Raw genomic sequence first — 27,334 nt, forward strand, 5'->3', positions numbered from 1 at the left:
CTGTACTGGCCAATAGTTTCACTGGAATCAGAAAGACAGAGAGATGGTGTCTCAGTAGCTAAGACCAGTTCCATGCAGAGCTTTGCAAGGCAAGTCAGATATCTTTAAACTGACTTCCATGTTTAGTGACGAGCCAGCAGAGAACAGTGAATAGAAGTGATGACCTGTGTTGCTGAGCACAGGGGCTGCTGTATTCTGCAGTCAACTTGATAGGTTGCCTAAGGCTTTTGCCTCAGTGCAGTTCTGCAGCATATTATTGATTATTTTGGTGCTCTTGCATTCTAGTGTGCTTCTCTGCTGCTTATTTTTCCTTCTGAATGCATTTTGGACCCATCAGTTTCTGCCTCAGTCTTTCTCACTGATTTTCTGTTTTTTCTTGATGCACCCTAACTTTGTTGTAGGAAAGTTTTTGAAGAAAGAGACTGCTCAGTGATTTCAAGACATGTCTGTATGGCAGAACTATGTCAGTGACAGATGACAGTATGCTCTATCTGCCTAGATATTGACCATAATAAGCAGAGTGTCAGAGTTGGCTGCAGATGTCATCCTGTGCCTGAAACAAAAATGCAGCATGCCTCAACCCTCCTTTAGACACCTCCAGGGGAGTCTTGTCCGCTGAGAATGTTGCTGTTGGCACAGGAAGCTATGGCTTTGACACTGCCACCCCAGCACTCTTGCACTGGTGACTTTGGCACAGTCCGTGTTGATGCTTGCACTGAAGCTCTAAAATGCTACAGATTCCCAAAGGGTTAGCAGTTACACCCAGTGGGGGAGGGGCACACACCTTACCATTGCCACAACTACCCCAATAGGGATCCCAGCCTTCCATCATCCCCTTTACCAGCCTACCCTCTCTCAGCATAACCAACTACTATACCAAACATCCACAAGTACTAATGTTGGATAAGTATAATCTGGGAAAGGGGTGTGTGTGCAGAACGGCAAAAAGTTTAAGTTGTGGTCTGTAGTGTAGGGTGGTTTTGTTAACAGTAAAGTGTATGCCTGTGGGTGGGGGAAATAAAGGTTGTGTATTGTTGGGGGGCATAATTTTTCATTTCCTTGCTTCTGTGGATTTGAGTCATGTATTTTATGTGTGTAAGAACCCTAACTGCTTAGCAGTGTTTTGGGTATTTAGGTCAAAGCAACTCATTGGATATGTATTTCCTCTTTTATGTCACTGTCAGACCGAGCCAATATCAGAAGCGTTCAGTACTGCTACTGTGTGTCCTAAAAGGAATGAATTTGGTCTGATGCTAGTTTTGAGTGAACAGTTGTTTTGGGTGTCTTTTTGTCAGCTCAAGCTCAGTGTGGCTAAAACAGAGCTCTTAATTACCGCCGCCCCACCCTGCCCAAGTCCTCCTCACTACCTTCTTTCTCAATCACTGGGGGCAACACCACCATCCTGTCTGTCACTCAGGCCTGTAGCCTGGGGATCATCTTTGACTTGGACTTTTTCTAGGCTCTTATGTTCAGGGTATATCTAAATCTTGCCAGTTCTTTCTGCGTAACATCTCTAAGATATGTCCTTTTCTGTCCATCCACACAGCTAAAATTCTTGTCCAGGCTCTCACCATCTCTCATCTTGATTACTGCAACATCCTTCTGTGTCATACCAGGGTAGAATCCAGACAAATGAGTAGCTGCGTCACCCTTGTCCTCTAGCCTAGGATGTCCTTTACAAAGCCTTGCTGCTGTAGCCTCCAACCAGGACATCTTACAAACAGCCTGCAGCATATAAATTACTCTCAGCTGTGCCACACTTTGTCTCTTACCAGCCTGGGTTATACTGCAGGGTGACCCCAACGCACTCCCAGGCTTAGATTTTCCCCCAGAAGTGTATGTCCTGTACTGCCCAGCCCTCTCCTGGACAGTACAAGTTGATATCAAGTCCGTTATCTCTTTAATAGAAATAATGTCTGCACAACTTGCCATGCCAAATGGAGTGTCCCAAACACTTCAATTTAAACACACTGGATTAGGTAAAACAATAAAACAAGTTTATTAATTACAAAGAGAGAGATTTTTACTCAGTACAAGTAATGAGGCATAAAAGTCAGAAATGGTTACAAGAAAATAAAGTTAAAATGCAACGGGTGCCTAACTTAACAAACTATGTTAAATTCAAAGCAAAGTTTTCTCACCACAGGCAGACAGCAAGTCACAGTCTATAGGGGAAACTCTGCTCTCTGGGTAGGGCTGAACCAAGGGGTGAAAGTAAGGCAGTACGGGCTGGTACGACTTATCAGTAAAAAGTGGCTGCCTGTACCAGCCCGTACTACTGACGTTAAAGTGCTGCCACGGCAGCACTTTAACATCACTGCTCTTTTTGGCCCCCCCTTTGGTGGCCCTGCCAGGTCCCTACTGGCAGGGCTGCCGACAGGGAGGGTGCAAAAGGGGCAGTGACGTTACCGCTTTAAGCAGGGTCCTTTAAAGCGCTGCTGCGGCAAAAGGACTGTGCATAAAGCAATGCCACGGCAGCGTTTTAAAGTCCCTGCCCCTTTTAATCGCCGCTGGAGCCCCAGGTGGCCTGGCTGGGGGACACTGACACCCAGCCCCATCCCTTCTGCCCAAGGCCCTGACCCTTCCAGGGTGTGGAGTGGGGGGGGGAGGGAACTGCTCCCCCCCCCATACCGGTAAGAGAGAAATTTTATTTTCACCCCTGGCCTAGCCACAAACAGTCTTTAGCCCGCAGCCGTCTGACTGGGACAGACAGCAACAAAACAGTCTTGGGGGGCAGAGCTCTGGTCCTCTGGGTGGGGGAGAGCCACAAACAGTCTTTAGCCTGCAGCTGTCTGGCTGGGGCAAACAGGAATTAACAGTCTGTAAGGGAGCTCTGGGCACGGCAGAGCAGTCTGTGGCTCCACAGCCTTCTGGCTGGGGTGAGCCCACAACAAAGCCCATGCCTTCTGGCCAAAAAGAGGGGGTTTGGCTGCCACCTCTGGGGTGGGGTCAGTGGTAGGAAAACCCAGTCCCACCCTACTCCACCTGGTCCCAGCCCAGGGCCCTTATAGTGGCAATCCTCCCGAAACATGCTGACTCACTCTCAAGTAGCAGAACCGGACTAAAGTCTGGTTCCCCTGGACTACTTCCTACCACAGTTTGGGTGTAGGGCTCCATAGTCCAAAGGTCCTGTGTCCTCTGCCTCTTGTCTGCAGCAGCAGTCAAAAAGTGAACAAAATGTTGGGAATCATTAAGAAAGGGATAGATAATAAGACAGAAAATATCATATTGCCTCTATATAAATCCATGGTATGCCAGCATCTTGAATACTGCGTGCTGATGTGGTCGTCCCATCTCAAAAAAGGTATATTGGACTTGGAAACGGTTCAGAAAAGTGCAACAAAAATTATTAAGGGTATGGAATGGCTGCCGTATGAGGAGAGATTAATAAGACTGGGACTTTTCATCTTGGAAAGGAGATGACTGAGGGGGGATATGATAGTGTGGAGAAAGTAAATAAGGAAGTATTATTTAATCCTCCTCATAACACGAGAACTAGGGGCCACCAAATGAAATTAAGAGGCAGCAGGTTTAAAACAAACGAAAGTATTTTTTCACAAAACGCACAGTCAACCTGTGGAATTCCTTGCCAGAGGATGTTGTGAAGGCCAAGGCTATAACATCATTCAAAAAAGAACTAGATACATTCATGGAGGATAAGTCCATCAATGGCTATAGCCGGGATGGGCAGGGATGGTGTCCCTGGCCTCTGTTTGCCAGAAGCTGGGAATGGGCAACAGGGGATGGATTACTTGTTCTGTTCATTCCTTCTGGGGCACCTGGCATTGGCCACTGATGGAAGACAGGCTACTGGGCTACATGGATCTTTGGTCTGACCCAGTATGGCCGTTCTTATGTCATCTCGGCCGCAGGCAGTCCCCACAGCTCCTCGGGGCATTCATCTGACAGTTCCTTGGGATACTCATCCATCTCCTCCAACTGCAGGATGTGGCTCCATGTGGGGGCTAGTCCGGGATCCTGCAGAGATGTCTACTCCCGGGAAGAGATGTCTGCTTCTTCCCATGGACAACCCCAACTGAGCTCCGGGGCTCTGCTTTTATATTTCCTGTCCTGCCCTGGGACTTCCGATGCCAGGAGTGGGGAGGTTTTAAGTCTGCCCACCACGGGGAGTGTAGTGGTCCCTGGCTCTCTAGTTTGGAGAGAGGCTGCTCCACCTCACTACATCCCCCCTTCATGGAGTTACGGGCTACCCTGTGCTTGGTCTTCCTTTTGCTTCTAATGTATTTGTATAGTGTTTTCTTGTTACTCTTTATGTCTCTAGCTCATTTAATCTCATTTTGTGCCTTGGTCTTTCTAATTTTGTCCCTAAATACTTGTGTTATATTGTTTATATTCGTCCTCTGTAATTTGACCGAGTTTCCACTTTTTGTAGAGCTCTTTTTTGAGTTTCAGATCATTGAAGACCTCCAGGTTAAGTCAGTGTGGTTTCTTGCCATGCTTTCCATCTTTCCTACGCAGTGGGATAGTTTGCTCTTGTGCCCTTAATAATGTCCCTGAAATACTGACAACTCTCTTGAACTGTTTCCCCTTAAACTTGCCTCCCATGGGATCTTACCAACTCCCTGAGTTTGCTAAAGTCTGCCTCCTTGAAAATCATTATCTTTATTGTGCTGTTTTCTCTCCTACCATTCCTTAGAGTCATGAACTCTATCATTTCATGATCACTTTTACCCAAGACAGGCATTGGATCCGTCAATAATATGTATTTCATGGCAAGGAAAGATTGATAAGTGAGTCTAAAATAGTCAAAATCATGCTAACTCTGGACAGCTGGGGCCTGATCTATACTACAGAGTTAGGTTGACCTAAGGCAGCTTACATCGACCTAACTCTGTAAGCGTCTACACTAAAATGAAACTCTCACCGATGTAACTCGCCCACTACACTGAGTTAATAACTGCACCTATGCAAGAGGCACAGTGCTTAGGTCAATGTAGTTGAGTCAGTTCAGTATCAGTGTAGACACTGCGTTGCTTACATTGACTGTTCCTGCCTTTCAAAAACCATCCCACAGTGCCCTACACCGATAGTTAAATTGGTGTGAGCACTCCTGGTGAGGATGCACACTGCCGACCCAAGGAAGGTAGTGTGGACAGGCAAAAGAGATTTAATTACTGTGGTGGCTGTACGTCAACGTAACTTAAGTCCAATTTAATTGTGTAATGTAGGCTTGCCCTAATATAGAAACTCGATACATCCAGCATGAAGGTGTGTTCTCACGTCTGTAGCCAAGAACAGTGGATCTGTATCTCAAAAGGCAATCCCCTTGACTGGTGAGGAGTGTGGGAGGGAGGTGGAGATCAGGAATGATCTGTGAAATTATGGACTTGGAGACAGGAGGATGTGGGAGGGAAGCTGTTAGGTGATATGTTCTTGTATGGGGGGTGAAAAGATACTCATTTGCCTCCAGACAGTACTCTTGATTAAACACTCCTTTGTGGAAATATTGAGGTGACCTCAATCTGATGTGATAACAAATTCTAACACCTAGGAATTGATAAACCGTTTGGGTGAGGGATAGGGTGGGAGTTCTCTGAGCTGCAGGGAGAAGTTGTCAGGTGCTTCCAGGAAGTGGTCAGAGAGGTACTTGTTTGCTGGGGATGAACATTTTTCTTTTTTCGTGTAATAAGAAAGCCTACCTCACTGGGCTTTGCAAAATATTCAGATGCCATGTGTAATGAAAACCATTCATTTTGTTTTACTGACATTTTTTCTTTTTAATAAACATGTTTTTAAGAAGACTGCCATTGTTTGGTAAATTTTGTGCAGACTTCCCCCAAAAGGAGAGCTTATAGACCAAGGAGGAGACATGAGATGGCAGGGGTGAGGGTGACAATCAGATTGATCTGTATTTCTCCAATTAAGCAACATTGTGAATTGTTCAGATGAACAAATATTTACTCTAGTAATCAAATATAGATGACAAAAGTTCATTTAAAAACAAAAATCTTTCTTCCCACATAAAGATTTTGCTAGCCATTCAAGTTCACATCCAGAAGTGAAATAATTGTTGCTAACAATGATTTTTAAGGCCCAAAAAGCACATGACTTGCTCATAAGATGCAAGAGGCTTCATTTTGTTTGTTGGTTCTTCTGTGAGTTTTAGTGGTCAATCGTTACTACACCACTTCTGTTTCTCTCTTTCTAAAGCTGTCCATCATGGCTCTAACTGGGTTGGATTCATTCGCTAGGTCTTTCATGGTTTTATTTTTCACACAGCAGCAACAGTCAAGCAACTCGTAAAGGAAAGCCAACGCCACCAGAGAAACTACAGTAAAGATAAATAAAACCAGAATAATAAAGCAGGCAGTGTTCCAGTTATCATGGAAAGGGTAAATCTTTTGCACTTGAAAACCAAGGTATTGGTAAAGGGACGTAGTCTCGTTCCAGTAACTGGTGTTGAAGGTTGCCATGCTTGGAGAGTCCTCTTATTGTGCTCACTGCAGCAGATCTATAGGCTAAAACAAACAGAGAAACAAAGGTGACGTTTTTAACTTCTAAAATGTCAGTTTTTTCTTTTACCAACTAAGTTGGAACTTGAATTATTTTCCCTAGTTGGAAGAGTTTACTTTCAGAATGACAGCTAATTTCCTGTGGCAAGCAGTGAATAGTTTTTGAACTGGGGAGCTTTGGACATATACATACTCTTTGAAGTGAAGCTGCATTAATCTGGCTCTTTATTTTGCTTTAAGTCAAAAATATTTTGGCTCAAAATGCACAGCTTGACTGTGTGATGACTTTTTGAAATATATTTTATTGCAAAACTAATACATTGCAGCATGTATCAATAAAGTTAAGGAGCATCTCTCACTTATTCCAAAGATAATGCAAAGAAGCAATCTTACAGAGATTATTTCCATCTGCATGGGATGATTTTAGAAACTATTTGTTACTCTTAATTGTTTTAGTTTTTTAATGGTTTGAAAACCCTCTCTGCACATGTGACATTTCTAGCAAAACAAGGGACCCATGTGCTGTTACTGGATGTGTGGATCCTAATGACGGGTATGATTAACATTTGGCATTCTTCTACTTCTTCCTTTGTTTACAATTCCATTTATCAGAATGGTCTGGGGGCCATCTGATTCCTTTGGGTAACTGCACGTTTGGATAAATGGAAGTGCTATGTTAAGCTGCAGGATTTCTGGGTAGGATGAGGAAAGGAGGGAGGTAGAGAGGAGGGTGGAAGAGAGAGAAAGAGGGAGAGGGGCAGTAGTTGCAGGAGACAGGAGCCTTGTTAGTGCTGCCTTAGTGCTTCCCAGCACCCTCAGTGTTAGGGGAGGGAGCTGGCCGTTCCCCTTGGTATTTGTATTGGTGCCTGCAGAGCCCAGGGCTGTCGGCGCTGGGAAGCATTCAAGCAGCACCTCTCCCGCCTTCTTTCCTCCCCCTTTTCTCTCCTCCACCCACCTCTTTGCCTCCCTTCATTTCCCTCCCTCCTTTCCTCATACTGTTCGGAAATCCTTCTACATCACAGTTCCCACAGCCTTAATGTTAGTTAATCAGTTGGTATGTAACCAACAGGGCTACGTGGGGAACACAGTGTCGTTTTGGATAACTAGGCTGTCTGGATCATTTGAATTTGGTTAAGTGGAATTACAGTACATTTAGAAATTGTAACTGTCTTGGAGAATGAGTTTCCAGAAACAAGGTTGAACTTTCAGCTGCTCTCCTGGTTTATAATACAATTTTCTTATCTCATCTTTAAGCGCTGTTATCGTCTTTCGGTTAACTTGCAAGCTTCCTAACACATTAAGGACCAAATTCTCATAGTGTTCAGCACCCAGGAGCTCAGTGGCACTGTGACCCTGTGTGTTAGGTTACAACGCCTGGAATGTGGAGCTAGGCCTGGCACTGCGGGACTGTAGCTGCTCCCACCAGGTGGGTGCGTGGTGGGCTCACTCTCCACCCCATCACCGATGACCCATCACCTCCTTTCCCCCAGGTGCAAAACCTGGCCCTGCCATTGCTTGGCATTGGTCTAACTGCTTTCGTTGGTTTAGAGAGGCAGCAGGATTTGGATATGTGAACTTCTGGAACTGAGCCTAGAGCAACATTGTGTTGAAGGACTGACTGTCGACTGAATTAAAATGGGAAAGGGAGCCCCTTGAGGCCTGGTGTTTTCTTAAACTGGGGGAGCTATCTCTTCCAGCACCTCTGAGGGTAGAATGGGAGAGGGCTCAGTTGAGAGAGATGATGCAATGGGGCAGGGAGAGGAGGAGAGAGATTAAAGCACAGTTTTTACTCTGCTCTCATCTCTCACCTTAGAATATGAAAGACAAATGTACTTGTTAGAGTACTATGAATTAAGTCCTACATGCAGAGGAGCAGGCTAAGGGCTGCTTTGGATATCTTTAAGATGAATTGAAATATATGTATTTTAAATACCCAAAAAAACTATTTAAAAACTTCAGTTATTAACATGATATGCTACTTTTACAGTCCAACAAATATTTGTAAAAGTGAGTTGAAAAGTTCTGGTTCTGCTCATGCACCAGTTAATTATATCAATCACTTCTAGAGTAGGGAAGAATGTGCATTTTTCCTTTTTAAAAAGAGCATTTATTACCTTTAACTCTGAATTTCCTGACTTCTGAACAGTTTTAAACATCAGTCTTAATATAGTATTGTAGTTTTTGCATAGTATAGAGGACCGGGAGTGACTCCATAGTTAAGGGCTTGTCTACACAGGGACATCCAGGAAAATTAATCTGAATTAACTAAAGGTATGAATTTGAAGTGGATTAGTTAAACTGCATTAAACCCTCGAGCGAACACCCTCATTCAAAATTAAAGTGGCTTTAATTCTCTTTAAACCAATACGCACAACGGCGCCAAATTAAAATCTCACAGGCAACCTTCATTCTGGTATTTTATAACTCTCGAGAGCATGACTGCAGCCTTAAAGTTTTCTTAGTTTATATTTTTGTATGTAAATTAATATGTAAATGTTGCTGCACAAACTTGGTACAGGAAGACTGAAGGTTAGGTAAGAAAGGCTAGAAGTCTCTTGCATGTTATACTCATGCAGGAGGGATATGATGTAACATTAATTAAAATCAGAGCTATATAGCTAATTAATGAAAGATGCTCAGTTTGTAAAAAATGTATGTTTTATACTGCGTATAATTACACTGGACATGAGGCAACTTTGTTCACTTAAAAGTTGAAATTCCTTACAAAAATCTTAAGATAAAGTGAATTTTGTGTTGTAGATAAAACAATGAATAAAGGCGTAGGCTATTACGAAGTCTATCTGGTTACCTTTTATTTAACTTAATCAAAATGCTACATGACCAGAAAATACTAATTGTAAAGAAAGCATCAATGTTTTGTTTACAAAGTTGAAAACCAAAATATATGGATAACTGAAAGGAAAAATGATAAAGCCCAAATTTCATATTGCTACCTATTTTAAACAGTTTGTCTATGAATTTACCAATAATAAAATTGGGCCATTTTTAATATAAAACAGGAAACAGCCAGGATGCAGTTAACTTAGCTTAAGTTGTATTACATTTCATTGCTATTGCTTACATACTGTTCATCATGTTGTTTGTGTGCTTCTGTTTGGCTGAATAAAAACCAAAATGAAATTGTGACATTGATGAGGCCCTATCTCAGAGCTTGCCTGTCAGGATGAGTGCATCCACAGAAAATTAGTTTTGGGAACTGTGGTAATTTATTGAATTCCTTTTTAAACTCATAGCTAAGGATAAAGAAATGGAATACATACAAGTATGAATAAAGGTTTTAATGTGGGAATTTGCTGTTGCCTTTTTATAACTGAAATAATTATTTAGATGAAGATTTCTTTGGAAAATTATTTTAAAGAAAACTTAGGTAAAATAAGCCTTCAAAATGCTGTTTCATCTTTCCTTTTTTTTTTTTTTTCTTTTTTTGGAGGGTGGGTGGCGTGGACAATAAATTTCAGTGGTAGTTTTAGCTAATGATGCCAGATTGGGATCCACGGAGGCTGAAGAGCACTATTCACAGAATGCCTCTCATAGCATCCTCAAAAGGCCAATCCTGCATCGCGATCAGTGCCCCAGCTCCCGCTGAAGTTGGGGGGTGTGCCTTGCAGAATCGGGCCCAGTGTATTGGAACTTTGATTGAGGGGTTATATTTAAATTGGGGTTGAGGGAATATTGCATTTCCCCTCCTCATTTTATCCCTTCTCCTTTCCTTCCTTTGCTCTTTCTTTCACTCATTGTTGAAATTCTCCTATGGGACCGTCCTGCACAGGAAGACTGTATCACTGTAACTCAGCTGTCTGTAGTACTTTCCAAACATCAATGTGAAATTAATGCACTACTTGTCAGTTTCACTCTGTTGCTGATGGAGTCATTCCAGGAAGCATAGTATCCTCTGTGATGAGGCAAATGTCTCTTCTCCTAGTCCTCCCACAAGCTAGAAGGTGCCCTTAGTAGAAGTAGAGCACAAGAGGAGGGAAATGAGTGGCTTGACAGTTGAGGGACAGAACCTCCCTCTGCTCTGAAGTATGGAAGTGGTACAGACTCATTCTCTAATATCCTTTAATAGTTCTGTTTTGTTGTCATCTGTAAAGGAAACCTGGGTGTGGGATTAAGTCTCACAGTATGTACATTTTTGGGTAAGCAGTGCCCAGGGGTTTAAGGTTCTGTTATCTTAACAACTTTCATATTTTTAGTTTGAGAGAATGGAGGAAACAGCATGTAGTCTGTCAACTGGGAGATTAAAATAAGCTATAATTTAAGGTCCTACTTCTTTCGCAATATTGCATATTCCGCAATATTGCATATTCCACAATATTAGGCTTCTACTGCAGTTTTGTTTTAAATAATCTTACTTTGCACAGTCCACAATTTTGCATACATTTTGAGGTTTGCAACACACACTCCCCCTCCCACCTCCCGCATTAGTATATTAAATGATCTTGAAGAGTTCAGAGCTGTAACTGGGGGGGTAAGTGACGCAGCCGCCCAGGGTGCAAAGCTGTGGGAGAAGAGGGGCAGAAAAATTGGAGGGAGGGAAACGGTAGGGGGTAGAGCTGGTAGGGGGTAACGGGCATGGTATTGCTACCCTTACTTCTGCACTGCTGCTATTATGCTATGCCTGTGATTTTTATGTATATCTCTCTCTCTCTCTCTCACAGGCATAGCATAATAGTTGAGCTTTTATATTGTTCCAGAAAATTTTTCTTAAACAAATAGGTCTGCTGTGGCTTTTCCAAATTACTGCAATTAATAAAGGTCATTATTATTTTTCCACAATTCTCCATGTCTTGTCCACAACTCAGCTGCTATTATCTGAAGATCATCCTGTGATTTGGGGAGTGTCTTAGCTATAATTAATTTTTAAACTCTAATAACGTGAGTTGTAAGACAATATTTTTAACCCCTTTGATATCTGATAGCTAGTGATTTAGTTATATGATATGCCAATTGATGTTTTGAAGATAGTGCTTAGCACTTCTTAAATCAGGGGTGGGCAAACTTTTTGGCCTGAGAGCCACATCTGGGTATGGAAATTGTATGGCTGGCCATGAATGCTCATGAAATTGGGGGTTGGGGAGGGGGCGTTGCGGGCTCTGGGGTGGGGCCAGAAATGAGGAGTTCAGGAGGGGGCTCTGGGCTGGGGCAGGGGTACCAGTGTGGGGGGTGAGGGCTCTGGCTGGGGGTGCGGGCTCTGGGATGCAAGAGGATGGGACCGAGGGGTTTGGAGGGTGGGAGGGGGATCAGGGTTGGGGCGCGGGAGGTGGTCTGGGTGGTGCTTACCTCAAGCAGCTCCCGGAAGCAGTGGCATGTCCCCCATCTGGCTCCTATGCGGAGACATGGCCAGGCGGCTCTGTGAGCTTCCCCATCTGCAGGTGCTGCCCCTGAAGCTCCCATTGGCCCCGTTTGCTGGCCAATGAGAACTGCAGGGGCGGTGCTTGGGGCGGGGGTAGCATGCAGAGCCCCCTGGCTGCCCATACATGTAGGAGCTGGAGAGGGGATGTGCCGCTGCTTCCGGGAGCTGTGCAGAGCAAGCCTCCAATCCCGCTCCCCGTCAGGAATTCGAGGGCCGGATTAAAATGTCTGAAGGGCCATATGCAGCCCCTGAGCCTTAGTTTGCCCACCCTTGTGTTAAATGGTGGCTAGGAAAATTAACTTCGTCCATTGAAGAGAGAATTTCAGATAATTCTATTTTATAAACCAAGTTGGGGCAGGGGTCCAGTTACCAGCTGTAGGCTGATTTTGATAATATTCTAGAAGTGTTGGCTCTCTACTAGTGACTGTAATCCCCCAGACTTGACTAAAGCCAAGACAGCTGTAGAGTCATCTACCAACACTGTTGTAATTGTGAAATACAAGACTAAAGACTTCATTGCTAATCCATCAAAATTAACTGCAGCACTGATAAAATAAGAAAAGGCACATCTTTGAAAACTATCGGAGAAACTCGGGTTCGACACAGTTGCATTTTAATTCTAATTGCAGTAGGAATATTTAAAATTTACACTGAGCCAATCTGATTAGTATGCATTACAGGTATTGTGTGTGAACAAAATCTAGTAGTAGTTAAATATTTAATGTAGTTCTATAATACGTTTTAATTTAAAAATCATTTTTGGATGCTGTGATAATGTAAGTTTACTCAGAATTGTATTCAAAGGAGCAGTGGCAAAATGACTCATTTTAATGCAGTGCTGGGGAAGTCTCAAATAAGAAACAACTGACAAACATTTTGGGATAATGGTATCTAGAAATCTCTCATGGATTCTAACCTGTCTGTCTGCATCATGCAGATGGATTAACACTCTTCTATTTACCCCAGGAATATGTTAAGTATAAGGTTGATTTTCGTGCTAGTCTAACAAACCAATTCTTTAGAACACATTTTTAGCCTAGCAGCATACAATCTCATTCTTAAGCAATTTAGTGATTGCTTTATTGTTTATATTTGAAAAATACACCCTCTAACAATTTTGTTTTTTCTTTGTTACAGAATTAGCTTTTTTTTTTTTTAATAAAAAGATTTGTATTAGCATCTATTTTAAAACAGTCAGAATCAACTAAACGGAACGTGAGGCTGCAAGAAATGAGCTACTAGCTAGTAAACATCAAATACATTTTGTTTACTGCGCATTGGCTTGGGTGTGTTGGGTTTCTTATAAGATGGAGTGGTCATCAATTTTCCATTAATGCACAGATGGTAATAGTGCTTGTCTGATAGTAGCAGATTAAGGATTGTAGCAGAGTAAAATCCTGCTTAACACAAAGAAAATTCATGCTGGCTTTTATAGGAGAAAGGCTTTATATAGACTTCTTTTCTAAGCTAAAGATATATTTTCTTTCAATAATCAATATAAATGTAAGACAATTTTAAAAAATGGTACAGACCTACCTCTTGTCTGAAAAGATGCTGAAAGAGCGCTGGTCTGCTCTATTTTTTTTAGTGCAGGCTATGGCACAGCTAAAATGGAGCTTTGCTACTATTGGCCAGAGCATAATGCTGCTGACAACTTCCTTTATGCTCATTTGCATCAAACCCACTACCCCCGGAGTAAATCATTCATAAATTTAAATGGTTTTGTGTAGGATGATCAACCTGCTCACCCCGTATCTTATTCGTTTACAATGTGATCTTATTAACAGTGAGGTGTGTTAGGGATACAGTGGTTGTTATTGACATGCTTTAGCTTTGAGCTGGAAGACAGTGAGTCAGAGCATGACATTTGAAATGTTAATACCTGCAGATTTCTGTTTCTATTCAGTATTATATTTACTTACAGTAAACTGTAGATGTGCCTCAGTCCGGTAGATTAAACAGGTTAATAGGAAACAACATTGCTGCCTTTGATTTAATTCTTGGACAGAGTCATTGCATAATGTGTTTTTTTTTAACCATAAATTATCAGTTGTGGAGATAGAGGTGCTGTCTAATTTTGTTTTACTGATCTCTTAGGTCTGTAACCATTAAGATTTTTTTCTTGGGTAAATTTCCTTCATAGAGAGGATTTAAAAAAAAAAATGTAGTGATACAAAATAAAGGCGACTTGCTTTTGTTTCTTTTTTTTCCAACTTCTCAACTGAAGTTTCGGGAGAGGGTCTATTCTGTTATACCTGGATTTATACTGTGTAAGCTCTATGATATAATAAATAATATATAAAACAGTTATTTAGTTAGTCGTGTGTGTTACGTTTTCTGTTACTTCAGCTTCCTCTTTTGGTCCATGTCCTTCTTCTTAATCTGCAGTGAAGTCATAATCTTGGAGCTATGATATGACAATCTGTTTCTGAATTTTTGACATGGCATTCATTTTTAAGGTATTATGCTTTTGTTAGACCTTAGCAAAGCTCCTGTTTTCAATGTAAGTCTCTAGAATAATTAGCAAATGGGTCAAGGAAATTATATATGAAAAACAAAAAAAAGTAAACACTTTTTTTTTAAAACTGACCATTTTGAAAGTTTGTTTCACAATCTTTTTATAAAGTGACTTGCAAATAAAATTAGTACATAACTGGCAGTGTGCCAAATGCTTCCTGCCTCTTCAGAAAGGCCAGGATGGATAGTGTGGGTGTATTAGCAGGCTGAGTTTTGAAACTTAATTTACAGTTCCCTTTAAAGGAGCAAGGGCATGCTAAATTTAAACACAGTGAATATAACACATTTTCTCTGAGTCTGCCACTTATGTGATAACCCACTTTCTGAGTCTACTACCTACTTACTGTGAATGATTGGTCCTTAGCAAAAGTCTCAAATACATTTCCTAGAATACAATAGTGTGTTAGACTGGATCCACAGAATATGTCAATGCTAGTTGTACTCTGTTGTGATACCTTAAGTAGGGGGTAAAATAAAAAACCTGACCAAGACTTTCAAAATAACTATTGATTTTGGATGCCTTAACTTTTGGATACCCAACTTGAAACATTGCTTTTCAGTGGGTGGATGCTGAGAACTGGGTTCAGATTGACTTTAGTAAGAAAATAAGTTTCCATTTTCTGCTTATGGGAAAATGTGTTTTGCAGATTGTTAATGTGTGCTATGGCTTATAAGAAAGTATCCACCAACAATAGAATTCCCAGTTGGAAACCAAACCCTCAGAAATGGTATTAGAGACACGTAGGCCTTGTCTGTGCTACTAATTTTCCTAATGGCTATTCCTATGCTTCATTTGTGCAATCATCAGTCAAAGCATTGGTGGAAACAGGGCAACAGCATTTTTAACAGTGTATTGTCTAACCCTGTTTGGAGCACTTAAAGACTTATTTTTGAGTTTGGGAAGGGCTCTGCTGGAGTGAATTAAGGACTGTTATAAAGCAGTAGGTTACAGATGGAGCTGAGGTGAATCTCCCTTTCTGAAGTGCCCTGCGTTTAGAGAATCATATCGGTTTATTAATTTATATTTTGTCAAACAAAGATTGTGTTAAAATCACTTAAGGTTGCTTAAGTGCATATACCAGCAACCAGCCGGAAGAAAGACTGGAAATTGCTATTTAAGTTCTCATATACCTGTTGCGACCTATAACTATAAGTTTGCCTTTTCTACATTCTCATCCACACCACAGATGACTTTTCCTTCCTACAAAATGTGTAGTGTTTAACTCTAGCCATGTGAAGTGTTTAGAAATGGTTATTGACTAGTTATTTAAAATATTAAATTGGTGAGTGTTAACTTGGAGTCTTTATATCAAGATTAGATGGCTTTCTAAAAGATGTGCTATGGTTCAAGCTGTTAATATTCAGGAATCACTGGGTGAAATTCTCTGGCCTGTGTTATGCGGGAAGTCAGGTTTGGTTGACACAGTGGTTCTTTCTAGCCTTAAAATCCATGAATTTATGGGATAGTGTGTATGGAGAGACTTTTACTTGATTTTTTTGCGTGTGTTGGTTGGTTGATGAATTTTTAAGTAGAAATAGTTTTAGTTTGTTTATCTTCTGGGGACTGTGGCAAATGGCTGACGCTACTGTGGTGGGTCCTGCACTTTTTCTTGGTGTGGTGGGTAAGGGTGCTGCCCCTTACCCCTATTCTTGGGTGTTGTGGGCTCCGCTAGTGCCCCAGTGTGGGAGAGAGAGAGGAGCGGGGAAGGGACCCAGGTCTGCTCTCCTACTCCGGGTCCCAGCCCCTTCAGCTTTGCGGGCTGCTTACCCTCTCTCCCCTTGGGTAGGGTTTCCCTCAGTCCTTTTTGCTGGTGGGGTCCCTAAGTCCTTTGCTCTGCTTGGGCAGGGTTTCCCTTCCCCTGGTCCTCTGGCTAAAAGCAATACTCCTCCAAACTCTAGTCAGCTCTGCTTCCCTCTCTCTGTCTGACTAAGCAGGGTTTTTTAATTAGATCTTGGGTGGGGCCTTAATTGGCTCTGGGTGCTCCAATTACCCTGAAGTAACCTTTCACTAGTCCACAGGGAATAAGGCCTTGGTCATCCTAGGGCTTATATACCTCCCAGCACCCAATAAGACCACTCTGCTGCAGTGGTCCAGGACCTGGGCAACCTGGTGTGGGTGGAGCCCTGCCAAGCTGTGTACTCGGTGTCCGCCTCCGCCCGGGTCAACTGGGTCAAGAGCTCTGGACTGATGGTCGGAGCGCCCTCCCACCCGCACTTCAGGCCATTCAGTGGGGCACGGGTCCATTGCTCTATCTCGGCTTTTATCTTTCTGCCACGCATCCTTCTGTGCTGGAGAACTGGCACAATTTGGAGGGCAGGGTGGTTGAGCTGTTGCAGAGGTGGGCAGGACTGCTCCGGTGCCTCTGCCTTCGGGGAAGGGCATTGGTGCTCAATCAGCTAGTCCTGTCCATGCTCTGGCACTGGCTCAACACCCTGTGCCCAGCCCCGGGGTTCCTGGCCTGGCTCCAGAAGCTGGTTCTGGAGTTCGTTTGGCCAGGACTGCACTGGGTCTCTGCGTGGTTTCTGCATCTTCCCCTGGAGGAGGGAGGACAGGGCCTGGTGTGCCTGTGCACTCAGGTCCATGTCTTCCGCCTCCAGGCCATGCAGAGACTCCTTTGTGGTGCAGGTAGCTTGGCGTGGAGCACGCTGGTGCACACCTTCCTCCGCTCCCTCTGAGGGCTCCGATATGACCAGCAGCTCTTTTATCTCCATCCGAGAGGTCTTCCGCAAGACCTCTCCAAGCTGCCGGTCTTCTACCAGGACTTCCCTCCTCCGACCAGGTCCGTGGCGGCCACCGAGGGGGCAGATCTCCTTGTGGAGCCCCTGCTACACCATCTTCATCTTCATATGCAGGTGACGAAGTCGCCCTCGGTGCGCCAGAGGTTGGTCCTGTTGGAACTTACCAAGATTGGAGACCTCCTGGACTGCGACCGGGGGAACTGGGTGGATCCCTATGCGCTTGGCTGGCTCCTGGGGCTCTCCGCCTTTGGTACCCCCCGGCACGTACTTCGGGAGATGGAGGCAGCCTTATTGCCCATTTGTCGGTTTTTCCTCGAGCGGGTCCTGCGAGAGGGTATCGCCCGCCCGCCCCTCACCCCAGGCCCTCTGGATCTCTTCAGCGGGCCCCTACCCCGTGAGCTCTCTCGGCCCCCATGCCTTTATACCCCAAGCCGGCTGCGCGATTTGCAGCCGGTTCACTTCCGAACCGCACCACAGGACCATCTCTACACGGTCGTGCTCCACACTCTTCATTTCCCCACCCTTGTGTCCCACCCCAACACCAAGTGGCGGGACCTTCTACCAGCTGCAGAGGGTGAGGGACCGCAGTGGGCCAGCCTGTACTCCATCCTGGTTCCACAGCCTGCTGGGGACATTAATTGGTGGCTCCTTCATGGAGCCGTGAGCACGGGTGTGTACCTGGTGTGGTTCAACCCTCTTTCCGACACCTGCCCTTTTTGCGGTGTGAGGGAGACCCTGTCGCATGTCTATCTGCAGTGCGCCATGTTGCAGCCCCTCTTGCGGCTCCTCCAGAACCTCTTGTTGAGGTTCTGGCTGCATTTTTCCCCACACCTGTTTGTTTATGCACACTCCATCTGTGGCCCTATGAAGTCGCGGGACCACCTCGTCAACCTCCTCCTCGCCATGGCCAAAGTGGCCATTTATAACATCAGGGAGAGGAGGCTGGCTGAGGCAAAGACACTTTGCTCCCCACATGCTGTGGGGCGGGGCATCATGATAGACAAAGAATGTCTGCACCAATGTGTCATCGCAGAGCCATTGAGCTACCCTGAACAGCTATGAAGCAGTTATCCTGAGTAAGGGGAATAACTCTGTTTAATTGTAAAAAGTCAGAATTGGTCTGTGTCCAAGATAAGAATGGGCATGCACATTTGTTTGTGAGCTCCTGGAGTTGTGGGACCATAGGATGAACCTTGACCACAGAGTTTACATTCTAGGGAGAAATACAGACAAAGAATCCGGGGAAAGGAAGAAATAAAAAGCAAAGCCGTGGTGCGGATATGTTCTTCTCTCATCCATCACTGATGGTGGGTTAGTGCTCTCCCCCTTCCCCCCCGGCCATGGAATCTGGAGGCAGTCTGGTCTTGTTGTTGGGGTCTCCAGGACTAAGCCCTGTTCTTCAGCTCAGGCCAGCAGATTTTCTGTCTCTGGCGAAGGACCAGGTTGGTGGTGGTTTCTGCCAAACGTTTCATTTAATAACTTTAATTTTTATTCATTTTCATAAAGTAGCGACTTATCTTTCCTGCTCCTCTCCTGGATTGAGTATTTGGCAGCACGGTAGATTCAACCACCCAGATCTGCCACTGCAGCATCTCTTCTTTGGAGCTCCTTTGGCCATGCTCAGGCATGGTAGAACTGTTCTGCAAACACCAGACTAAATCTAGGTGGTGGTCCCTGTGAGAGACAGCATTTACAGGTTTTAAACAATAACTTCACGGCGGCAGTGGGGAGGCAGGTGTCTTGTAGACCAAGAACCAGGGCCAGAGTTCATGTGCTTGGTGCGCTTGACCTCTCCAGCCCGCTAGAATTTAATAAACTCGCAAAGATTAGCTTTTTAAAGCATGCTGTCTCTTCAGACTTCTGCACTGGGAATGAAGACATCACCTTCACTCCAGTTTACAGTATTTAATCTCTTCTTATTAACAGTTTGTATTGATAGTTTGAGATTGGTGTTGGTCCTGAGATTGGTGTTGGTCCAACTTGTTTTTAAAAACATCCACTGACTGGGATTCCACAATCTCCCTTGGAAGCCTATTCGAGAGCTTAAATTACTCCTGTAGTTAGAAAGTTTTTCCCAATATCTAACCTAAATCTCCTTTGCTGCAGATTAAGTCCATTACTGTTTCTCCTACCTGCAGTGGACAAAGAGAATAATTAATCACCTTCCTCTTTATAACAGCCCTTAACATATTTGAAGACTGTTATCAGATTTACCCTTGGTCGCCTTTTCTCAAGACTAAACATGCCCAGATTTTTTAACCTTTCCACATAGGTCAGGTTTTCTAAACCTTTATCATTTTTGTGGCTCTTCTCTATATTTTCTCCAGTTTATCCCCATCTTTTCCAAAGTTTGGTGCCCCAGAATTGGATGCATTACTCCAGTTGAGGCCTCACCTGTACCAAGTAGAATGGGACAATCACCTCCCATGTCTGATATGTGACAATCCTGTTAGTGCACTCAAGAATGATTTCGCAACTGCATCATATTGTTGACTCGCATTCAAATTGTGATCCACTAAGTCGTCCAGATCCTTTTCAGCAGTACTACCATCTAGCTAGTTATTACCCGTTTTGTCAGAGTGTATTTGATTTTTCCTTCCTATGTGAAGTACTTTGCACTGGTTGTTATTGAGTTTCATCTTGTTGAATTCAGACCAATTCTCCAATTTGTCAGAGTAGTTTTGAATTCTAAACCCTAACCCTAAGCAACTTCTCTCACCTCAGTATCATCCGCAAATTTTATAAGCATACTTTCCACTCCAGTAGCCAAGTCATTAATCATATTATCTCTGTGATTAATTTTTTTCATATTAGCCACTTAGCAGCTGCTACATATAAACAGGAAATTGCTCATATATTTCATTCTTCATGAACTAAGGTGGAACATTTTTTCAGATGGTTCAGAAGTTTGCTTCACAGTGTCCCAACTTAATGGAAATCTGCAAAGTATAGGCAGTATATTGGCTCTAGTTTGCCAGAAGGTAACAAATATCAGTCTGAAGAAAAAAGAAAAGGAGTACTTGTGGCACCTTAGAGACTAACAAATTTATTTGAGCATAAAAATAAAAACGAAAGCTTATGCTCAAATACATTGGTTAGTCTCTAAGGTGCCACAAGTACTCCTTTTCTTTTTGCAAATACAGACTAACACGGCTGCTACGCTGAAACCTATCAGTCTGAAGAGGCATGCTGAGGGATTGTTTCATATATAGAAACCAGTAGCAATCGCATTTGATTCTGATACAGTTGCTGGACTTTGCTACTGCGAGTGATTTTAGGTTGAAGGAGCTCGGGTTAGAAGCCACATCGGAATAGAGAAGGGCATAGGTGCTGGAACTACGGGTGCTGCCGCACTCCCTGGCTTGAAGTGGATTTCATTGTACGCAGGGTTTACAGTTTGGTTCAATGGTTCTCAACACCCCCACTATAAAAATTGTTCCAGCACCCCTGGGCAAGGATTAAAAGTTGGGTTTCCCCCTTGATCATTTCAATTCTAAAAGTCCCCTCAGTGAATATGAGTAATGGGACTCTGTGGTAATTAACTTGTGGCTTTTGTTAATGGCTTGATAATACTTATGCTTAAATGTTACATTATGAAATTAATATTGAGTTAATACAATTACTGGGGCATGTGTATAGAACAATATTTTCACAAATTTAAACTTTAATTCTTTGAAACAATATTTTCATTATCTTGGAGGGATAGCAAAAAAAAAAAAAAAAGACTGCAGATCCATACCACATTATGGGTTTGATCGTGCATTGTCTTGAGCACTCTTTCCCTGATCCAGCAAAGTACTTTTCTCTTATGTTTATTGATAAAATTTCAGCTGGACCTATTTTCAGAGCAGGATATGAAACTGAATCTCACTTTACTTGCCGTATAATCTTGCATACCTTTTAATTGGTATTGTATTGCTTGCGATTTTAAATTAAAATTTCTACTCCTGGCTCACAATGTCAGGGCATATAGGTACCATTCAGTCACGTGGGTGGGAACGTTGAGCTTGCCTGTAGATGACATTCAGTGAATACAATTATAGTTGTTTAAAAGTTGATTTCAGCAAAAAGTCAAAAATGAGGTATTAACCTTAGGAATTAAAATGTACTCCTTTGGTATTGATTTTTGTTTGCCTCCTCTTTAAAGCATAAATCTTAACATTTCTGCACTTGCGGAATTACATAGGGACCATATTTTCATTCACAAAGAGACATCTGAAAGGGCCCAGGTCTTGACTTCTGAACTATGTTTACTTTTTATTTATGGTTGTAGTACCAAAAAGAGATGCATAATTGAAGCAGGGTTGAGTGCAAAACTAAAAATCTGTTTCTGAAAACATGTTCTTTTGCTTCTTTTGCAGACCACAGCAATGGGTCATTTAACTTGAAAGCCCTTTCAGGAGGCTCTGGCTACAAGTTTGGAGTCCTTGCTAAGATAGTGAATTATATGAAGGTAGAGTCATTTTATTTCAAGTATAATTTTTCTGAAATGTTTATACTTATTTATCCACTTGTCATCTCAGCAACATTAATATAAGCTGTCCTTTCATTGTAGCACTAATATTAAGAACTGTTATCAGACACGCAGAACTACTTGTTTAATGCCAAAAACATCATTAATACAAAAATTGTCATTGTAAGAATCCATGTTTGTATCCAGCGACTCCTACTCAAGTTTACTCAGTTTAAAAGTAAGAAGATGGTTGAGAGTCTGCTGACATAAACCAGAGATGAGAACTGGTCTACGATTCAGGAACCATTTATGAAAAATTTCTTTCAGGGCTAATTTCTTCCATATGTTTAGGAATGTCAACTATCCTTAAATTTATAATTTGACTCATTTTCCTGTCATCAGCTTTCATTTTAAGTGCTGTCTTTCATCGTAACAGACTTTATACATTCATTTTCTTACTAAGCTTCCAGAGCAAAATTTTGAACATTCCAGACCTTGAATTAATATTTATTAAAATACTGTGTATCATGACTTTTTTATTTTAAATTAAAACAGCAAATCCTGGGGGTGGGGATTGCCATAAGATGCTACCAGTCTTAATAAATTGCTGTAGAGTTCATACTTTCACGAAGTACCTGCAGAGCTCTAATAGATAATATTTATTTTATCAGACGCGGCACCAGCGTGGTGATACACATCCATTAACTCTAGAAGAAATTTTGGATGAAACGCAACACTTAGATATTGGACTCAGGCAGAAACAATGGTTAATGAGTGAGGTAAAGAAAACAAATTTTCAGACTCTAACTAATGACCAGTAATAATAATAATACTCAACTCATATACATTTGCTTAATGATAAACTCTGTAATATAACTGTTCTGCTAAAAATGTTGTGTCCTCTTTACTTGTATTACTTCTCAAGAATCACCCAGTGCTGTAGTGATACTAGCTCTGAAACTGAAATTATTCTAAAATTGTGAAAGATTGTAAAAAGAGTCATGTGAAGAGCATTTACTAATCTTGGTATAAAGTTAAATAATTCATTACTAATGCAATACAATGAGCCAATACTTGTCAAAGAATCATAATATATATGTTAAATGCAAAACTGCTTCAGCATTTGAAGATCTTATATTAACCAAAGGAAAAAAGTTTGGTTAAAATAATATCTATAGATTCACAGTTATTTACTGGTCAAGAGCTTTAGAATTTTCATAATATTTTGGTGAGCTAAGGGGATGGAGTGGTAGCAGCAGTTGGGGATTTTGGGTGGGGGTGTTAGGAGGTTACTGTTTTGTATATACTTTTTCCTTTTATGGAAATAGAGTATTTAACCAAGTTGCCCCCATTCTCCTCCTCATAACACACTTTTTACCTGATGAGAATGAATGTCTTTATGGTCCTTCAGTATGCTTTAGCAAAGTAAAATTCCATAAATTTCAATGGTTGGAGTCTGGTGTCTTTAAATGTAATCTGCAAAATACAACACTGTTTTTCTTCTTCTGCTTCATTTATGAGTGAAACATTGCTTACATTTTTATTTAATACCAACTAACATAGACATATAGCAAGAAAACAATCAGTATATATAGTAGTTACATTAAAAAGACAAGATATAATAAAAGTAGTGTGGCTGTAACAAAAATATCTTGCAACATTCCACTGGCACTAATATTCCTGCTAAATCCCAGAGATGTGCACCTGTAGGGTAAAATCCTGGCCCAAATTAAGTCAATGGCAACTCTGTTGAGGATTTCACCATTACAGCATTATCATGTAGATGCTAAGCTAAGAAGAAAACACTTTGTTAAATTATTATTGCATTTATAAGTGATAATAGAGTGTGAACAAAGGCTCAACAGCATGGTAGTCTAGTAGGCTATTAACAGGCAAATTATGGCAGTTCACTTCAAAACTTTGGTGGTTTACATAATCTCTTGAGAATTTGGTAGGCTACCAAAGTTAGTTAACTTTTTTATGATGACTGTGTGTTCTCCCTCCTTTCTTCTTCCTGTGTCTCTTCTCTTTCTCCTTTCAGGGTCAGGCTGGCAGCTGCAGAAGAAACTAAGTAGGGTTGCTCTCTCTTACAGAAGAACTTCCATTGTGGTACTGGTTGTGAAACAGAAACATATCTTTATGATTTCAATTGTCCATGAAATCCTATTCAGTTTCACTCTGAAGTTGCCATCATGGGTAAAGTTCTTCTGTGCAGGAGGTCTGCTCTTCTCAATTTCTTCTGCATCTGCTGGTGCCGGTTGACACCAGTTGGGGAAGACTGACTACAGATTTGTTCATCCCAGGGTAATGTCTTTCACATTTGTAACCTCAATATGAGATCAGTGCGATACGTTGGGTAAATAGTTTGTTGCATTTTATGTCCAGAAGAATTCATATTTTTGTATCCCCTGGTATTTTTATTCCTCTAATCTCCTTCCAAAAAGGAGCTGTGCAGCTTTTTCTAACACAGCTGCCACAAGTGTCTTTATGGATCTCCCAGCCTAAGGTGCATTGTATAAATAGTGCTTAACCCTCCTCTGTAAAGTAAAAAGTACCATCATGATGAATTTTGCCTGTACTGGATCTGAGATCCTGAATCCCAAGTCCACTTCCTAATTGTCATCGTTAATTGTCAGCTACAATATGTTGCTGGTGTGCCGTCATTGACAGATGACAAGTTTATTTAGTCAAATATACATATACATGCATGTTTTTTCTGAAGTTTAAAACTTATGTCCCTATTACAGGCTCTAGTCAGCAATCCCAAAATAGAAGTTATAGATGGGAAATATGCTTTCAAACCTAAGTACAATTTGAAAGATAAAAAGGCTCTGCTCAGGCTCTTGGACAAGCATGACCAGCGGGGACTGGGAGGAATCCTTCTGGAAGATATTGAGGAAGGACTGCCAAATGCACAGAAAGCCATAAAGGTAAGTAACACTTGTGACTCACAGTTCAATCTATTTGTCTTATCAAAGAGTAGTCTAGTGGGTGACTTGATTACAAAGTGTAAGTACCTACATGGGGAACAGAAATGTGGTAATAGAGGTCTCTTCAATGTAGCAGCCAAGGACATACCAAGACCTAATGGCTGGAAGTTGAATCTAGACACATTTAGACTAGAAATAAGGGGCACATGTTTAACAGCATGAGTAATTAACCTTTGGAACAATTTACAAAGATTTGTTGTTCTCCATCACTGGAAATTTTAAAATCAAGTCAGGATTTTTTCTAAAAGATCTGCTCTAAGTCATGCAGGAATTAATTCAGGAAGCCATGTGGCCTGTGTTATACAGGAGGTCAGACTTCACAGTGGTCCCTTCTGGTCTTAAAAATGTCTGAATCAGTGATTTTTTTTTACATACTGTAATTTTACTTCAAGATACTGCAGTGACTTATCTCCATTCTCTGGTAAACTCACAGCAGCCGCTTCACTTTCACAAAAGCAGACTTGGTGGAGTGAAATGCAAAGCCTATGTTAATCAGTGAAACAGCCTTGCCTGTCTATTGTAGTGTTGCCAACCCTCCAGGATGGGCCTGGAGTCTCCTGAAATCGGCATCCATCTCCCGGCGACTATTGAAAGCAATCCAGGAGATTTTAACAGGGTATTTTAAGAAAATGACATTATCTTATGGGGGGCAAAAAGAAAATCTCCTGGAATAGCTGCAGTCAGAGTTGGCAACCCTAGTATTGCCACGTAGCCTGATCCTGGTCAATAGGAATCGAATACTCAACTGCTTTTTTCAGGCTCAGGCCCCTGATTAGTTACTAAGGCCTTGTCTACAAACAAACTTGCACCCATTTACCTTAAAGTGTTTTTAAATTGGTTCAGCTGAACCTGTGCAAATTTGTGTGTAGACACTCCTATTTTAGTTTAATTGTGGTTTATTTTGATTTAGCTTAATCTGGTTCCTTAATCCAGTATTATGCATTGTTCTCTATTAGCTGGTCCATAGAAAGTAACAGCTTGATGCCAGCTATTGTAGTTAATCCTTTAGTTCTAGTGCTGGAAGTCAGTGCTGAAGGTCCTGGGGTTAAACAGAATAGAATTTTTTTTCCTTTTAAAAACATACATAGGAAATTACATACAAAACCTTATGTTAAAGAAATGTTTAGGCTGCAAAGTCAAAACTCAAAATGCCAAAATTAAGGTGGCCTGTGCAACCTCACTGCTGCCATATGCAAATGGATTGTGAGATAGTATGCAATCATGTAATTAAGGCTGTTTTTTCCCCAGGACCTTCCTTCATTCTTTGCAAAGGATGGGCCTGATCTAAGCATGAATCAGGGTTGTATAGTGAATGAAGAAGTTGTTTGTATGACCCCTACCTTGTTTGTGGATAGAAGTTGGAAGATGTGTAGTGACTTAGGCAGAGGGTTGCAGGAAGAGAAAGGATACGGAGTGTCCGCCTGGAGAGCTGGACTCATCCCTGACTCTGCCACAGAATTCCTGTGGCCTAGTGGGCAAGTCACTTACGCCAAACACTTCACACATGACCACTAATTATGAGTTTATAATTTTCTGGATGCCTTGCTTGAGACACCTGGGTCCTTATTTTCTGAAGTGCTGAGCACTCACAACAGATGGCAGCTGAAATCAGTGGGAACTGTGGATGTTCTGCACCTCTGGCATCAGAGCAGTGTGGTCTTGAGGAGTGACCATAATGCTGGGAGACTTCTGCCACTGATTCACTCTGTGGCCTTGGGAAAATTACTTGCATCTCTCTTTCAGTTTCCTTGTGTATAAAATGGGATAGTGCTACTTTACCCTCCGATCACCTAGGAGTGCTGTGATGACTGATTAGTTAATGTCTGAACGTGCTTAAGCAGAGAAATAGAAAATTACCTCCTACCTAGAAGTCCCTCATTTTACTAAATTCCTCCTGCAACATTTTCTAGTGCTCTCTGGGAAGTGGAGGACCAAGAACCCTGAGTTGAACTCCACTCCCTGTCTCCCTGTCTTTCAAATTGTTAAATGTTATCTACCGAAGAATGTAAATCAGTGACCAATTCAAAATAAAATTCAGAGCCTTTAAAACTACATATTGATATGTCATCTCACGAATTACGTATAAATACTGCCTGTATTCTAAAGATCAAGTCTTTTGGGGCGGTCTTCCAGAGCGTATTCTCACTTCTGAACAGTTTCCTGTGCAGGGACTTACTTCCTGACAAAGTGCTTGCCGGCTCAGGAGTGTCTTTGTTACATCAGAACACACTGAAGATGAAAGCCCTTGTGTCACAGCCGCTGTTTGTTGAAAACCATTCTCCTTTCTCAATGTTTCCCCCAGAAGTTGCCACAAACATCCTGTGTAGTGTAGAATCTGATTAAATCTTTGCAGGCTCTGTCTTTGGAGTGCTTATATTGTTGTTTTTTTAATTGTACTGACTGCTGCTCTAGGATCAATTTTAAATTAAAGTTTTCATCCATCCAGATTCATCCTAGGTGTTATCTCTTCTACTGAGGATCTTTCCCCCACCAGTGTGAACTTATTATTAACTGACTGTTCTCTTCTCTTGCTTTCACTGTTCTGGGTGACCTGCATAGTATTGCACAATGTCCAGTTCTGTGGCATCCCTTACACACTGCATCCTTTACTGGACTTTTTTTCCAACTGTGAATTGGTGTCTTACCACATCTTTCACAACTTTTCTGTCGTTTGCTATTTATAAAGGTTCTTTGGTCTCCCATGCCCTAGTTGTGTACTGTTTTTACATTATGCACTTAATCCTATTGCTCCTTTCAATTTGTCCATCTCATCTTCACTTTGTCAAAG

General features: G+C 42.0%; 2 protein-coding genes across 3 annotated transcripts in view; one reads left to right on the forward strand and one right to left on the reverse strand.

Moving 5' to 3' along the window:
• Positions 1 to 27,334, forward strand: part of GTF2E2 (general transcription factor IIE subunit 2) — a 60,684-nt gene that overhangs the window by 11,390 nt on the left and 21,960 nt on the right. Inside the window, exons 3-5 of the mRNA XM_037896640.2 lie at positions 21,465 to 21,556; positions 22,228 to 22,335; positions 24,304 to 24,486. Of these exons, the coding sequence (XP_037752568.1) occupies positions 21,465 to 21,556; positions 22,228 to 22,335; positions 24,304 to 24,486 (383 nt within the window). The remainder of the gene's footprint in view (positions 1 to 21,464; positions 21,557 to 22,227; positions 22,336 to 24,303; positions 24,487 to 27,334) is intronic.
• Positions 5,695 to 13,473, reverse strand: SMIM18 (small integral membrane protein 18). Of its 2 annotated transcripts, none has more exons than XM_007062840.3 (2): positions 13,384 to 13,473; positions 5,695 to 6,479 (listed from the first exon to the last, which is right to left on the reverse strand). In XM_007062840.3, exon 2 carries the CDS (start codon positions 6,432 to 6,434, stop codon positions 6,141 to 6,143), a length of 294 nt encoding a protein of 97 aa, XP_007062902.1. In that variant the 5' UTR covers positions 6,435 to 6,479; positions 13,384 to 13,473; the 3' UTR covers positions 5,695 to 6,140. The 2 variants fall into 2 exon arrangements, with proteins under 2 accessions (XP_007062902.1, XP_043400377.1); XM_043544442.1 differs by having other exon boundaries at positions 13,380 to 13,424.

This window comes from Chelonia mydas, chromosome 4, assembly GCF_015237465.2.
Source record: "Chelonia mydas isolate rCheMyd1 chromosome 4, rCheMyd1.pri.v2, whole genome shotgun sequence".
NCBI lineage: Eukaryota > Metazoa > Chordata > Testudines > Cheloniidae > Chelonia > Chelonia mydas.

Coding starts and splice junctions, on each gene's coding strand:
- SMIM18 (XM_007062840.3), bottom strand. CDS start 6,434: ATGGCAACCTTCAACACCAGTTACTGGAACGAGACTACGTCCCTTTAC.